This window comes from Macaca mulatta, chromosome 5 (assembly GCF_049350105.2).
Source record: "Macaca mulatta isolate MMU2019108-1 chromosome 5, T2T-MMU8v2.0, whole genome shotgun sequence".
NCBI classification, from domain to species: Eukaryota; Metazoa; Chordata; class Mammalia; order Primates; family Cercopithecidae; genus Macaca; species Macaca mulatta.
In genome coordinates this window covers 136,698,220-136,715,354 of record NC_133410.1, presented here as the reverse complement: position 1 = coordinate 136,715,354, position 17,135 = coordinate 136,698,220, and the positions used below count along the sequence as shown (strand labels likewise).

The 17,135-nt window shown below is 41.2% G+C and overlaps 1 protein-coding gene across 6 annotated transcripts in view; it reads left to right on the top strand.

The window, feature by feature from the left end:
- The window catches only part of MFSD8 (major facilitator superfamily domain containing 8), a 52,590-nt gene that overhangs the window by 3,467 nt on the left and 31,988 nt on the right, over positions 1–17,135 (top strand). For 5 of the 6 annotated variants that reach the window (XR_013417292.1, XM_015139190.3, XM_028848765.2 and 2 more), the window contains exons 2-3: positions 6,923–7,014; positions 16,096–16,139. Coding sequence is in view for 4 of the 6 variants with exons in the window: in XM_015139190.3 (XP_014994676.2) it covers positions 6,923–7,014; positions 16,096–16,139 (136 nt within the window). In the remaining 2 variants the exon portion in view is untranslated. The remainder of the gene's footprint in view (positions 1–6,922; positions 7,015–16,095; positions 16,140–17,135) is intronic. The other variant, XM_078002235.1, reaches the window with a different exon arrangement.

Sequence of the window (17,135 nt, the reverse complement as noted above, 5' to 3'; positions counted from 1 at the left end):
GCTAAAACAGAAGGTACAACTCCAAACCCAGGCCTTGGTAGCAGCCCTGAGGCTGGCCGGCTCCAGGAGCTCCCAGAAAAGAGGTACTACCCGAGCGCCACCTGGTGCCTGCTTCAAATGCAGCAACGACGGCCACTGGGCCAGGCAGTGCCCTAACCCAAAGGAGCCAACTCGCCCCTGTCCGAACTGTTGGCAGATGGGCCACTGGAAGTCAGACTGCCCCGACCTAAGGACGGTCGCTGCGCCTCCACGTGACAACCCTCCTCCAGGTATTGGAGGCGCCTTCCAGCTCCTCGACACCGACGAAGATTGAAGAGGCCCAGACTCGGGAACCCCTCTTACTCTCGCCGAGCCCAGGGTTATGCTTCAGGTAGTGGGTAAGTCCATATCTTTCCTCATGGACACAGAGGCTACCTACTCTGTTTTGCCTTCCTTTAGTGGCCCCAGCCACCCCTCCACTGTCACGGTCATGGGAATTGATGGCACTCCCTCCACGTACCGCCAGACTCCTCCTCTGTCTTGCCGCTTGGATGGCTCCCTCTTCTCGCACTCATTTCTTATCATTTCTTCGTGCCCAGTCCCCTTGTTAGGAAGAGATCTCCTCTCCAAGCTAGGGGCCTCAGTTCATTTCCAACCCAACCCCTCCCCACACCTTGCGTTCCTCTTCCCCCTTCTCTCACCTGACAAACCCTGCCAGGCTGACCCCCCACTCCCGTTTCCAGTCCCCATTAACCCTAAGGTGTGGGACACCTCCATCCCAATCATTGCCCAGCACCATACTCCGGTCCGCATCCGGCTAAAAGACCCTTCCAAGTTTCCCTCTAGACCCCAGTTCCCTATCTCCCTTGAACATCGATAGGGATTAAAACCTATCATTACACGCCTGCTCCAACAGCACATTCTAGTTCCCGCCAACTCACCATGCAATACTCCTATCCTACCTGTACAGAAAAGCTCTGGGGCCTGTCATCTTGTACAGGACCTACGCCTCATCAATGAGGCAGTAGTCCCTACCTTTCCAGTTGTTCCTGATCTATATACATTCTTCTCGCGTGTTCCCCCTGACACCACCCATTTCACTGTCCTTGACCTGAAGGATGCCTTCTTTACCATCCCTCTACACCCAGACTGCCACTTTCTGTTTGCTTTTACATTAGAAGATCCAGACACTCATATTTCTTCCCAGCTGACTTGGACTGTTTTGCCTCAAAGGTTCCGTGATAGCCCCCATTTTTTCAGACAGGCACTGGCACAGGATGTTGTCCTCTGTCCCGTGACCCACAGCACACTATTGCAGTATGTCGATGACTTATTACTATGTAGTCCTTCCTAGGAGTGCTCCCTTGCAGATACTGCTACACTTTTAAATTTTCTAGGCGACCAAGGTTATCAGGTTACCCCGGCTAAGGCTCAACATTGCAGCCCTTCTGTCACCTACCTAGGCATACTCCTCACACCCACTACAAAAAGCCTCACAGCAGATAAAATAAGCCTCATTGAAACTCTCCAGCCTCCTCAGGATGCAGAAGAGATCTTGTCCTTCCTAGGACTGGTGGGCATAGTGAGTCTTATCCCGTGGCCCCACTCAGGATCTTTTAAGGCCTACATCAAGGTCGTAAGCAGCCTCATCAGCCTGGCCTCTGACGTCAGACAACAGGAGGAAGCCGTCTCAGCTCTAGCCCAGGCAGCAAGCCCCAGGACAGCAGCAACCCTTTTTCCTGGCTAACCTTAGTCAGGGAAGGCGCTCAAGTGGTACACATGGCAGAGGTACACAACATCTCTCGTTGTTTCTTGTGTGCAGCCTTGAATAAGCCCCCACTGGTTGCGGTACCCTTACCCAGCCCTTTTAACTCCTCTAACCTAACCCCCTCGTTTCCCCTTCCCAGCGGAACACTACATCAATGAGTCAGGACTAGTAGAAACCAATCTCCTCACTCTAGAAAAGATTCGGGAAAGACTCCACCAGAAAAACCTCGGATCAAGGCCCTCACTTAGGTGGTGGCAGTTGTCTGGCCGGTTAAGTCCTACCCTTTCTAAGCCCCTTACTAATCATTGGCTTCTTGCTACTCATAGCTCCCTGTGTCCTCCGCTTCATCCAGGACTGCGTGAAAGAAGTCTCCCAGGTCACTTTCAGTCAGATGCTGCTCCACCCCTATACCCGAGTTCCGACCTCCAAAGAACCCCACGACGACCCATACCAGCAGGAAGCAGCCAGATGAACACGTCGCCCCATTTTCTTATTAGAAAGAGGTCGGAAGGTTAGGCAGGAATCTAGACCCAACATGATGGTGTTACCTGGCATAGCAGGCCTTTTGTTAAAGACTCCCTTCACCCTTGTACACACCCGCAGACTTACATGCGTCAGAGCTCTGGCTGGGCAACCACACTCCCCCATGACCTGCAGCTCACCTGCATTCCACAAGTTCGTAAACAGCAGTTGCGGTTGACAGTTTCCAAAGACCCCTTCCTCATGACCCTTACTCAACTCCTGCCCTAGTAGTTTCAGGACCCCCAGGCCCTGTTTGCACAACCAGCTTCCCTACCTCTTGGGCTATAAAAAGCCCCTACCGTCCTCCCTCAGTGCGACTTCCTCGGCCCGCACCTTTGGACCGAGGAACCTCGCCCACGAGTCCTAATAAAGGCTGTTCTCACTGCCATTTGCCTTGTATTCCTCGGTTCGGCTCCAGCCTCAGTTTACCTTTACAATGGAGTCTCTTATGTCTACTTCTTTCTATATAGACACAGTAACAATCTGATCTTTCTTTTCCCCACACCTCTTGATACTTTTACAAACCTGTCTAAAATGAGCTCGCCTTTGTCCTATGCCAAATGTACAAATAAAAACTAATTTTAAGGCATTGAAGGAATAACGTCAGTATTTTGATCCTTATAATTCTGGTTGATTTGATCCTAGTTTATGGTCAATGACTCAGCAATGTTCACCTTTTGCCTCTTACTGCATAATTATGTATTTTTACCTTTAGGAAAATGGAATTATTTTATTTGAAATATACATAATTATCTCAAGTAAATTAATAAATTCAGTTAAACTTCAGCTGTCTATGACCATGTTAATTTTTACTCATTTGTTCCTCGTAAGCACCAAACCTTTTTTGATCACTCTTAACTCAAAACCCTTTGGAAAATGTATTTCTCTGGTCCTTGATTTACTAAACAGAGTTTATGGAATGCAGTTTTATCTTGATTTTATCTTGAGATCATTAAAATGAATATTGATGCTGAAATGAATTTTAATAGAGTGATGTCCTCAGAGCCTATTTAAACGTTTGGGACTGTTTGCTTCTATACCAATTTATTCTGCACTGCTATACTTTTTTTTTTTTTTGAGATGGGGTCTCGCTCTGTGGCCTAGTCTGGAATGCAGTGGTGCCATTTTGGCTCACTGTAACCTCTGCCTCCCGGGTTCAAGCGATTCTCCTGCCTCAGCTTCCACAGTAGCTGGGATTACATGCGTGGGCCACCAGACCCGGCTAATTTTTGTATTTTTGGTAAAGACGGGTTTCACCATGTGGCCAGGCTGATCTGAAACTCCTGATCTCAAGTGATCCACCCACCTCAGCTTCTCAAAGTGCTGATAGAGAAGCAAACAGTCCCAAATGTATCAATAGGCTCTGAGGCCAGCTGCTCTACTTTTAAGTACTTACATCTGCTTTTTAGTTTTTCTGACAGACTGTTTTCCTGGAAGACTATTCCTGCAGCATGTTTTTGAAATCTGGCAGCAACAGTTTTTTTTGTTGTTGTTGCTGTCACCACACTCTTTCCACCAGCTTTAATTTGGGGCTTCTTGTTTGTTATAACTTTGATAACCCTGTATCTATGCTTCATATAACTGTCTCATTACAACCTGGTAGTTCTGACTGAGAGCTAAATGTCTTTCCTATTAAGTGCATAAGCTTGAGTGCGTGGACTTTGTGACATTTGGTTTTCTCAGAATTCTTTTTGCTTCGTCCTGATTTTTAGCTATTTTCCAGATAATTGCAGGATCCCTGAGTTATGGTTAAATGTGGTCTTCTGGTACATTCTGTCACCTTGTACAAAAGGTGATTTTTTTTCATACTCTTAGCTTTAATTTCATCAAAGTGATTGATGCTCGAATCTGTCCAAATTTAGATGTTCCTGCCAGTAATCAATACCTCTGATTGAGGTTCTAGATTAAGCATTTTAAAAACAAAAAGGGAGTATTTTGAAAATAATTCAATAAGTATATGTCTTTAAAAACGCAAGTATATTCCCTAGTAAAGTGAACCTATATATAGCTAGTTGGCAGGACCTGTTCACTTTGAATATATTGCACAAACATGTCTAGGTCACCACCAACCTTTCCTCACTAACAAGGTTGATTATTATTTGCTGGTCTGGTGGAGCTGGCCTCTTGAATCCTCAGTGCTCCCCACTGACCCCCACTGTGGAGGACAGACAACAGAGGTTGGCAAACATTTCCTGTAAAGTCCCAGATTGTAAATATTTTAGACCTGTTTAGGGCAAGGGGAAAAATAAAGGATATTGTATAGATATTTAGATAACCAGAAAACAAATTCCACAGAAATTTTTAGTAATGACATTTAAAATATACTAATAAGTATAATATAGGTTTGCTAATGAAAGGGATAGAATTTGGTGGGGGAGGGGATGACATTTTCCTTAATTGCACTTCCGAGTTGGTGTTTTCTGTCATCAAACTGATAACAAATATTCATCTGTAAAAACCATTTGTAGCTCACATGTTACTGATCCAAGTTACAACTGATTTCACACTTTCTTTGCAACCTTAGCCTAGTCTCTGTAAAATTTGTATTATTAGGGTATCTGTCCTTATAGGGCCTATCTTTATAGAATATTTTCAGTTTATTTCCGTAACTGTTATACCACTACACTGTTCTGTCAGTGAGCACACACTTCTTTATTTTCTCTCTCTCTCTCTCTTTCTTTTTAGGACAGAGTGTCTGTCTGTCACCCAGGCTGGAGTGCAGTGGCACAATCTCTGCTCACTGCAACCTCCGCCTCCCAGGTTCAAGTGATTCTTCTGCCCCAGCCTCCTAAGTAGCGGGGGCTACAGGCATGCACCACCACGCCCGGCTAATTTTTGTATTTTTGGTAGAGACAGGGTTTCACCATGTTGGCCAGGCTGATCTTGAACTCTTGGCCTCAAGCAGTCTGCCTGCCTTGGCCTCCCAAAGTGCTGGGATTATAGGCATGAGCCTCTGCACCTGGCTGTTGTTAAATTTTATCTAACTCACTTTGCTATTCAGTTCACTCCACTATATTGTGTATTCCTTTTAGTTTTTAAGTCACAAGTTTGACAAGCATGCTATCATTTGGAGTATTTCAGTTTGTAATAGAAATGTTGAACAGGATAAAACTGTAGCAGGACATCCCACTATTGGGAATGCCAAACATGACCACTTGTTAAGAGGGCGACTGCTATATTTTCAATTATAAAGGTTCATGTTCCATTTTGTAATGAGTAAGCAGACACTGGGGTGACATTTGAGGGCCTTTGACTGTCCTCTCCTTAACAATCTTTCAACCAGTTGTTTTAGCATCCATTGATGATCCTTCCATTGTTACATAGAAAGTGGCCATTAAATTATTTTCTAATTTTATCCTTTCAATATTAAATAATTGTCATTAAAAGAAGAAAGATTTTGACTGAGCTCTAAATCAGTCACTCAAACAATATTATTTTTTTTTTAGAATCAAATAATTTACTTCTTGATTCCCTAACTTAGATATATATGATGTTTTATTCAAATTCTAGTATATTGATTTCAAACTATGGGTATCTGGGGTTCTGGTATTTTTCTCAGGTAAGCTACATTATCATTAAGGTCTATTATTTTTGTTTTTTTCTTATCTACTCTCCTTTGACCTAGAAGAGGTTTGTTTGTATGGCATGACATATACAGTGTTAAACATTTTAAATATATTAGGAACTAATATGTTTGGCATATAATACATCTAAAAAACATTGTTTTTCTTCTTCCTTTCCTCTTTACCACTCCCAACCATATCACGTTTGAAAAAAAAAAAGTTTCTTTTTTGAAGACTAATTTGACAGTTCTAAGGCTTATTTTTAAGAAATTAATCTTGGTACATAAGAAGGCATTTTGTCTGTTCTGCATGTCTTGATTATTTGAAAAGATAATGCTCACATTAAGGTGAACTTGTTAACTGTTTCTATTGTGTGTGTGAAAATGTAATGAGTGTCTAGACTCATGTGTCACTTAATGGAGGTAAGATGTCTACTTAGTATACATGCCCTTGGTCCAGATCAGATACTTGTCCAAAAGATCACTTATGTCTAGGGTGTCATGGTCTCTCTTTTGTCTGCTGGTAAAATTTATCTGGTAACCCATTTAGGAAGTCCCAGGGCTGAAAATTTCTTAGGTTACATTAAACCTTCCTGGTATCACTTCTATTTTCTAAAGTAGGAAGCCAAAACAGCTTCCTGCAGCAATTTAATTTGCTGTCATCAAGTACAGCATGTTATAATGATGACAGTTACTATTTTTTAGTACTTAGTAGCTATGGGGGATCTAGTTGTAGCTAGTTTATTTGATTTATCTTGATGTAGTTTATTCATTTTTACAAATTGCAACATTCTTGATTAATAAATCTGCGCATGTCAACAGTAGCAAAATAATTGCCTTGCAAAATGTTTCCTCTTTTAAAACTATACTGTTTCCCAGATTTCTATATATAATAATGCATAAATACAATCCATGGAAATTCAAAAAAATAATGCTTATTCATAGATAAATTAGTGTAGCAGAACCAGTATTAGTAAATTCTACCTCTATCACATCGTTTTCATAACTTTAGTAGATAATACAATTGTTGACACTTAAGATCCACATGTAATGAGATAAATTTATACTACTTTTTTCTTCTTTACACCTAGAGAATGGGACATTTTAGAGACTGAAGAGCATTATAAGAGCCGATGGAGATCTATTAGGATTTTATATCTTACTATGTTTCTCAGCAGTGTAGGTAAGTATTAGAAATACATAATTTTAACAATTCAGATCAGATGTCATATTTTAACCTCATTTACTTCATTTACTTTTGTTGCCTCTGAAATTATCTTTATTGTGCTAAAAAATATGTAACATAAAATTTACCATGTTACCATATCTAAGTTCAGTAGTTAAGTATATCCACATTGTTGTGCAACCACTCCCTAGAACATTTTCATCTTGCAACAGAGAAACTCTATACCCATTAAACAACTCCCTGTTTTCCCATCCCCCAAGCCCTAGCAACCATCATTCTACTTTGTTTCTTGGAATTTGACTACTCTAGATAGCTCATATAAATGGAATTATATAGTATTTTTCTTCTTGTGATGAGATAATTTCACTCAACATAATGTCCTCAAGTTGATCCATGTTGTACTTGTGATAATTTCCTTTTACTTAAAGGCTATATAGTCCATTATATGTATTGTAGGGTAGCAGAAACTTTTCCTCTATTCTCTTATGTTATGTGCCTAAGACTGGTGAATTAAGCTGACAAAAGAAACACTAACAGTAAAAAAGTATACAAATTTATTTGATGTTAGTATTTTTTAATGAAAAGAAACAAAAAACATTAAGGAATGTACATACAAATGAAACTAGACAACTACTAAGAGTTCCTAACACTTTCATGTACTCACAAAAGTATTTCATCTTTTTTCTTTTTTTTTTTTGAGACGGAGTTTTACTCTTGTTGCCCAGGCTGGAGTGCAGTGGCGCGATCTCAGCTGACTGCAATCTCCACCTCCCAGATTCAAGCGATTCTCCTGCCCCAGCCTGCCAAGTAGCTGGAATTACAGGCATGTGCCACCACGCCCAGCTAATTTTGTATTTTTAGTAGAGACGGGATGTCTCCATGTTGGTCAGGCTGGTCTCGAACTCCCGACCTCAGGTGATCTGCCCACCTTGGCCTCCCAAAGTGTTTAATTGATTACAGGCGTGAGCCACCGCGCCCGGTTCAAAGTCTTTTTTTTTTCTTTTTCTTTTTCTTTTTCCTTTTTTTGACATGGAGTCTCACTCTGTCGCCCAAACTGGAGTGCAGCGGCGTGATCTCGGCTCACTGCAAGCTCCACCTCCCAGTTCATGCCATTCTCCTGCCTCAGCCTCCTGAGTAGCTGGGACTACAGCCACCCACCACCATGCCTGGATAATTGTTTTATATTTTTAGTAGAAACGGGATTTCACTGTGTTAGCCAGGATGGTCTCGATCTCCTGACCCTGTGATCTGCCAGACTCAGCCTCCCAAAGTGCTGGGATTACAGACGTGAGCCACCGTGCCTGGCCAAAAGTATTTCATCTTTACAGCCATCAGTGAATGATTTGTTTTGCTACTTCTTGAAGATGTGCAAAATTTCTTTTTAAAAACATTTTATTATTTATTATTATTTATTCATTTTTTGAGATGGAGTTGGCCAGGCTGGAGTGCAGTGGCATGATCTTGGCTCACTGCATCCTCTGCCTCCTGGGTTCAAGTGATTCTTGTGCCTCAGCCTCCTGAGTAGCTGGGACTACAGGCGCACGCCACCACACCCAGCTAATTTTTTTGTACCTTTAGTAGAGATGGGTTTTCACCATGTTGGCCATGCTAGTCTCAAACTCCTGACCTCAGGTGATCCACCTGCCTCGACCTCCCAAAGTGCTGGGATTACAGGCATGAGGCATCCCGCCTGGCCAGTGCAAAATTTCCTAAGTTTAAATGTACAGTCTTAATTATACTAGTGTCTTCATGTCCCAAGACAGATTGTAGGTAACAGAATCTCAATTGTGCCTCAAAGAATTAACAACAAAACAAAATTCAATCTGTTCTCTGCATTCAGGCAGAAAAGGGGAGAGCAGAGAACCCTTCCTGCATCTGCTATTTCTTGGTCGCCTTCAGCTTGAAATAATTAATATGGCAAAGCAGCATATTTTTGGAGTAGCATACTCTGATTGCCTTCAGTGTATACCACATTTTTTTTTTTTTTTTTGAGACGAAGTCTCGCTGTGTCGTCCAAGCCAGAGTGCAGTGGTATGATCTTGGCTCATTGCAACCTTCACCTCCCAGGTTCAAGCAGTTCTCTGTCTCAGCCTCCCAAGTAGCTGGGATTATAGGCACCCACCACCACGCCTAGCTAATTTTTGTATTTTTGGTAGAGACGGGGTTTCACCATCTTGGCCTGCCTTGGCCTCCCAAAGTGCTAGGATTACAGGCGTGAGCCACTGCACCCGGCCTACCACATTTCGTTTAGCCATTTATCTGTCGATGGACATTTGGGTTGCTTCCACCTCTTGGCTGTTGTGAATAGTGCTGCTCTCAATATGGGTGTGCAAATATCGCTTCAAGATCCTGCTTTCAGTCCTTTTGGGTATATATCCAGAAGTGAAATTGCTGGATCCTATTATAATTTTCTTTTTAATTTTTTTGAAAAATTGCCATACTGTTTTCCATAGCAGCCGCACCATTTTACTTACTTTCTCACCAACAGTCAGGGTTCCAACTTTTTCACATCCTCGCCAACATTAACTTTCTTTTGGATAGTAGTCATCCTAGTGGATGAGATGGTGTCTCGTTGTTTTGATTTGCATCTCCTTAATGATTAGTGATGTTGAACATGTTTTCTTGTACTTACTGTCCATTTGTATATCTTCTGTGGAGAAGTGTTTGTTCAAGACCATTGCCCATTTATTAATTGGATTTGTTGTTGTTGTTGTTGAGTTGTAGGAATTCTTTATATATTCTGGGTGTTAGCCCCTTATCCAATATATGATTTGCAGATATTTTCTCCCATTCCAGGACTCTTCTATTCAGTGTGCTAAATGTATCCTGTGATTCACAGAAATGTTAAATATTGATATAGTCCACCTTATCTGTTTTTTTCTTTTTGAGACAGAGTCTTGCTTTGTTGCCAAGCTGGAGTGCAATGGCACGATCTCGGCTCACTGCACCCTCCCCCTTTCGGGTTCAAGTGATGCTTGTGCCTCAGCCTCCCTGGTAGCTGGGACTGCAGATGTGTGCCACCACACTTGGCTAATTTTTGTATTTTTAGTAGAGACGGGGTTTTGCCATTTTTGCCAGACTGATCTCAAACTCCTGACTTCAGGTAATCCACCTGCCTTGGCCTCCCAAAGTTTTGGGATTTCAGGCATGAGCCCCACACCCGGCTGTTTTTATCTTTTGTTGCCTCTGAACCTCATCTTATTTTTATATTGTTAAAACATACAAAAAGTAAAATACAAGAATCTTAATTTGTATTGCTTGATGTATTTTAACTTATTCCACATTAGTTCTGAATATGTAGTTACTAAAAAGTAAAACTTCATGAGGAAAACTTTTCAAAATATTAAACATCTATAACCATGTTAAAAGGATGGAATGAGAATGTATAGGAATGATCAATACTGTGATAGTTTTTAAAGGACTGTTTTAGGAGATGAATTTTTTTCTAAGTTGAGACCCTCTAAATCTATAGGCACTAGTATTACAAGTGGTCTCTTTCCCCTGAGAGGAATTTAAGGAAGGTCATTTTACTAAATTGCTTTCCATGTATTTTCTATATATATTTCCATATATTTTCTGTTTACCCCAATCATCCTGTTTTCTCTCACTTGCCAAACTTGTGCATGATTCAATACTGGGTGAAAAGAAAAGTGAATGATAAAGGATATTTTCAACTATTCTTTTTTTTTTTTTTTTTATACTTTAAGTTCTAGGGGACATGTGCATAATGTGCAGGTTTGTTACATATGTGTACTTGTGCCATGTTGGTGTGCTGCACCCATCAACTCGTCAGCACCCATCAACTCGTCATTTACATCAGGAATAACTCCCAATGCAATCCCTCCCCCCTCCCCCCCCCATAATAGGCCCCGGTGTGTGATATTCCCCTTCCCGAGTCCAAGTGATCTCATTGTTCGGTTCCCACCTATGAGTGGGAACATGTGGTGTTTGGTTTTCTGTTCTTGAGATAGTTTGCTGAGAGTGATGGTTTCAGCTGCATCCATGTCCCTACAAAGGACACAAACTCATCCTTTTTTATGGCTGCATAGTATTCCATAGTGTATATGTGCCACATTTTCTTAATCCAGTCTGTCACTGATGGACATTTGGGTTGATTCCAAGTCTTTGCTATTGTGAATAGTGCCGCAATGAACATACATGTGCATGTGTTTTTATAGCAGCATGATTTATAATCCTTTGGGTATATACCCAGTAATGGAATGGCTGGGTCATATGGTACTTCTAGTTCTAGATCCTTGAGGAATCGCCATACTGTTTTCCATAATGGTTGAACTAGTTTACAGTCCCACCAACAGTGTAAAAGTGTTCCTGTTTCTCCACATCCCCTCCAGCACCTGTTGTTTCCTGACTTTTTAATGATTGCCATTTTAATTGGTGTGAGATGGTATGTCATTGTGGTTTTGATTTGCATTTCTCTGATGGCCAGTGATGATGAGCATTTTTTCATGTGTCTGTTGGCTGTATGCATGCCTTCTTTTGAGAAATGTCTGTTCATATCCCTTGCCCACTTTTTGATGGGTCAACTATTCTTTATAATACAGTTTCACCTGGCGTTTTGTATCAGTTAGAATGACTTGTGCAGGGCCAGGCAAGGTGGCTCACGCCTGTAATCCCAGCACTTTGCAAGGCTGAGGTGGGCAGATCACGTCAGGAGTTTGAGACCAGCCTGGCCAATGTGGTGAAACCCCATCTTTACTAAAAATACACTTGAACCCGGGAGGCAGAGGTTGCACTGAGCCAAGATCACGCCACTGCACTCCAGCCTGGGCCACAGAGTGAGATTCTCAAAAAAAAAAAAAAAAAAAGCCTTATGCAAATATCAGAAAAAGTACTGAATCAGTTGGCTTATACGGTAATGTAATTTATTATTATTGTTATTATTTTTAAGCTGGAGTAGAGTGGCACGATCTTGGTTCACTGCCTTCCAAGTAGCTGGGATTACAGACATGCACCTCCATGCCCAGCTAATTTTTGTATTTTTGGTAGAGACGCGGTTTCGCCATGTTGGACAGGTTGATCTTGAACTCCTGACTTCAAGTGATCCACCCACCTCGGCCTCCCAAAGTGCTGGGATTACAAGCATGAGCCACTGCACCCAGCCTAATTTATTATGTCTTACAAGATATCCACAGTAGAACAATTCCAGACGAGATTCAGTGGGGCTGTGGTTCCGCTTTTCAATAAATTTTTGGGGTTTATACTCTTCTACATATTGGCTTCATTCTTAGGCTATAGCAAGACTGTTGCAGGAGTTGCAAGTGTCATATCCATTCTTGGCAATTTTTAAAATTTATTTAAAAGAGACCTTTTTTACAGCCTCCTCAGACATGATGTATCCTTTCCCAGAAGTCCCCAGGTAGATCATAGGTTCCCAAATAAACCTCCCCTCACTTCTCACTTGTCAGAACTATATTACCTGTAAATTTCTTTTCTTTTTTTTTTTTTTGAGACAGTTTCACTCTTGTTGCCCAGGCTGGAGTGTAGTGGTGCTATCTCGGCTCACCACAACCTCCGCCTCCTGGGTTCAAGCGATTCTCCTGCCTCAGCCTCTCAAATAGCTGGGATTATAGGCATGCGCCACCACACCCAGCTAATTTTGTATTTTTAGTAGAGACGGGGTTTCTCCATGTTGGTCAGACTGTCTCAAACTCTCGACCTCAGGTGATCCGCCTGCCAGCCTCCCAAAGTGCTAGGATTACAGGTGTGACCTGTAAATTTCTAAACCAACATCAACTAAGATAATGGGATTACTCCAATTGAATTTTTTAGACTAATCAGAATGTACCCTCTGGAATCGAACATGGAGAGAGTTTCTCTTAGACCATGAGGCTTTGTTGAGGAAGTATGGATACCTGAATAGAACTGGGATTCCATCAAGAAGGTGGAAGGGGCCAGTTGATACTGTTTTGGTAGCAATGCCTGCAATTGATTTATTTTTCCATTTTAAACACTTCTAGTTTTGAGTACTCAATTATCTAAAATTATAAGAAACAATTTCAAATTCATCAGCAAAATAAGAAAATTATTTTAACTTTAGATGTTTTTTTTTTTCCAGGTAGAGTCTCACTCTGTCTTCCAGGCTGAAGTGCAGTAGCACGATCTCAACTCATCACAACCTCTGCCTCCCGGGTTCAAGCGATTCTCCTGCTTCAGCTTCCTGAATAGCTGGGACTACAGGCGCCCGCCACCATGCCCAGCTAGTTTTTATATTTTTAGTAGAGATGAGGTTTCACCATGTTGCAATTGCTGGTCTTGAACTCCTGACCTCAAGTGATCCGCCTGCCGTGGTCTCCCAAAGTGCTTGGATTACAGGCACTTAAAGTTGACGCGGTCAACTTTAGATTTTAACTTGCATGTTAAACATTTTGTTTACAAATTTCTGTATTCCAAAATTGTAGCCTTGATTCAAAAGATTAATTGGTGCTTTTAATCCTTTACTGATCTAAGTAACTGTGTCAATTCAAAATACTTAAAAATGAAGCTAATAATTATTTATTTATATATATTTTTAAGACGGAGTCTTGCTGTGTCACCCAGGCTGGAGTGCAGTAGTGCAATCTCGGCTCACTATAAGCTCTACCTCCTGGGTTCACACCATTCTCCTGCCTCAACCTCCCCAGTAGCTGGGATTACGGTGCATGCCGCTACGCCAGGCTAATTTTTTGTATTTTTAGTAGAGATGGGGTTTCACCGTGTTAGCCAGGATGGTCTCGATCTCCTGACGTCGGGATCCACCCGCCTAGGCCTCCCAAAGTGCTGGGATTACAGGCGTGAGCTACCGTGCCCGGCCTGAAATGAAGCTAATAATTAAATTATGTTTTAAAATAGGGTTTATATAAGGAACATACATGTACACCATGGATGAATCTTGAAAATATAATGCTAAGGCCAGGCGCGGTGGCTCACGCCTGTAATCCCAGCATTTTGGGAGGCCGAGGCGGGCGGATTGCGAGGTCAGGAGATTGAGACTATCCTGGCCAACATGGTGAAACCCCATCTCTACTGAAAATACAGAAAATTAGCTGGGTATGGTGGCACGTGCCTGTAATCCCACCTATTCGAGAGGCTGAGGTGGAAGAATCGTTTGAACCCAGGAGGCAGAGATTGCAGTGAGCCGAGATTGTGCCACTGCACTCCAGCCTGGTGACATAGCGAGAGTGTCTCAAAAAAAAAAAAAAAGATAATAGTAAGTGAAAGAAGACAAGACAAAAGTCCATGTATTATATTATTCTATTTGTATGAAAATACAGATAAAAATCTATAGAGTACAAACAAAGTGCATTAGTGGTTGTTTACAGCTGACTGGAGAGGGGATGAAATAGGGTGATAGCTGAAGGGTATAGAGTTTCTTTTTGAGGTGACAAATATGTTCTAAAATTGACAGTGATGGCTGGGCGCAGTGGCTAATGCCTGTAATCCCAACACTTTGGGAGGCAAGGCAGGCAGATCACCTGAGGTCAGGAGTTCGAGACGAGCCTGGTCAACATGGTGAACCTCATCTCTACTAAAGTACAAAAATTAGCCTGGTGTGGTGGCAGAAGCCTGTAATCCCAGCTACTCAGGAGGCTGAGGCAGGAGAATCGCTTGAATCCAGGAGTCAGAGGTTGCAGTGAGCCGAGTTCAGGCCACTGCACTCCAGCCTAGGCTACAAGAAACTCTGTCTCAAAAAATGAATTAAATTAAATTAAATTGACTGTAATGATGGTTGCACATATCTGTGATTATATTAAAACCCATTGAATTGTATACTTTAAATGCATGAATTGTATGATATGTGAATTATATCTCAACAGCTATTTTTTAAATTTATTTTTTTCTTTTTTTTTTCCTTTTTTTTGAGACAGAGTCTCACTTTCACCCAGGCTGGAATGCAGTGGTGCAATCTTGGCTCACTACAACCTCTGCCTCCATATTCAAGAAATTCTCCTGCCTCAGCCTCCCAGGTAGCTGGGATTACAGGCATGTGCTACCATGCCCAACTAATTTTTGTATTTTTTTTGTAGAGATGGGGTTTCTCCATGCTGGCCAGGCTGGTCTCTAAACTCTTGGCCTCAAGTGATTCACCCACCTCGGTCTTCCAAAGTTCTGGGATTACAGGTGTGAGCCACTGTGCCAAGCCTTAATAGAGCCATTTTGAAGAACAGGCTTTGTAGAATTTCTTAATAGATTTGCCTAACATTTATTTGTTTTTCATTTTTCATTTTTTTTTTTTTTTTGAGATGGAGTCTTGCTCTGTCACCCATGCTAGAGTGCAGTGGCACGATGTTGGCTCACTGCAACCTACTCCGCCTCCTGGGTTCAAGCAATTCTTCTACCTCAGCCTCCTAAGTAGCTGGGATTACAGGCATGTGCCACCATGCCCGGCTAATTTTTATATTTTTAGTAGAGACAGGGTTTCACCATGTTGGCCAGGCTGGTCTCAAACTCCTGACCTTGGGTAATCTGCCTGCCTCAGCCTCCCAAAGTGCTGGGATTACAGGCATGAGTCACTGCTGGCCGCATTTGCCTAACATTTAAAATTGACAAATAGTGTTGGAGTTAATTATAGTTTTCATGCAGTAAAGACTAGCAGAAATAGTGAATTTTCTTTTAAGGTATGGCCATCTTGAAGTATTCTGGTTTTCTACAGCCCCCCTGTAGATGATCATTTTCCTTATTCCTGCTCTTCTCTTCAGTCAATTATCTCCTCCAAACAACACAGGATAGAAGCCTAGCACTTCCTGTCTAACAAAATAACCTTTCCTCCATTCATTTCTGCTATAAAAACAAAGCTTTTGGTTATTTCCATTTACAGTAAAAGCACACAAATATGGAGAAATAGATCCTCTGCTTTTTTGTATTCATTATTAATTATGATGAGGGACTGTAATTGTATGTTCTTTTAGTATTTATTTTCCTTCTGATAATTAAAATCTCATTGCCTGATAAATTATGCATTTGTATGCATAAATTTTAGGTTCAGAATATTTTACAATCTATGCCACAGTTCAGAAAATTGTATCTGTAATAATGATTAAATTATTATAAGTATAAGTAACCTAGTTTGCTTCTTCACAGGGTTTTCTATAGTGATACTGTCCATATGGCCATATCTCCAAAAGGTTTGTACATTTCAATCTATTTTTCCCTTATAGCTACAGTAGTAGTAACTCTTACATAGTTAAGCATTTTCTAAAGAGTCTCTTTGGTATTCTATGATTTAATCTTTACAAGAATAATGAGATAATAGTTCCTTAAAAGAGGCTTATAAGTAAGGTGACCATATGCTTTATTTTGCAAGCCAGAACACTTTTGAAGTGAAGAGAGTGCTATACAAGGAAAAATAGGATCATACCCAGATAGTCCCAGGCAAATGTACATGTATGGTCACCTACTCAGAAGCCACATTCACATTCCATCATTACCTCTTCCCTAATAAAAAGGAAACTAGTAATAGTCTGAATTCCCAAAGTGTGTAAATGATATGTTTGTGGAATAATTTAATGCTTTTCCCATAAAATTAATTTGGGCTATCAGGTAACATTGTAAAGACTGGAACATACGTATTTTTTGATGCTGTTATTACTAGAAGGGGAAGAGGGGGTGACATGAAGATGTAAGTTTGTTAGGTAGCTTGACATCAGTTGATCATCAAGTCCTGTCAGTTCTATCTTAAATCTCCAGGAAGGAACTTAACTAAAAATCAGTATATAAGTTGGTTACATAATTCATCTATAACAATGTTTTAGTAAAGGTTCTTAAAGAGTTCCTCTGTATTCCCTAACCTACTCCTTAACCTGCTATTATCTGATTAACTTTTCTGCTGTCCTGAACTCCTCTTGTAAGTTTTCCAGTTACTTAATTGTTGATCATGAAATACTTTTCAGTCCTTACTTTAGGTGACACCTGGATAGGATTTGACATTGTTGTCTTCTCCTTACTTCCTGAAGCTACCTGTATTAGTCTGTTTTCTGTTGCTTGTAACAGAATACCCTAAACTAGATAATTTATTTAAAAAAAGGAATTTATTTCTTACCATTACGGAGGCTGAGAAGTCCAAGGCTGAGAGACCACATCTGGTGAGGGCCTTCTTGCTAGTGGGGACTCTCTGAAGAGTC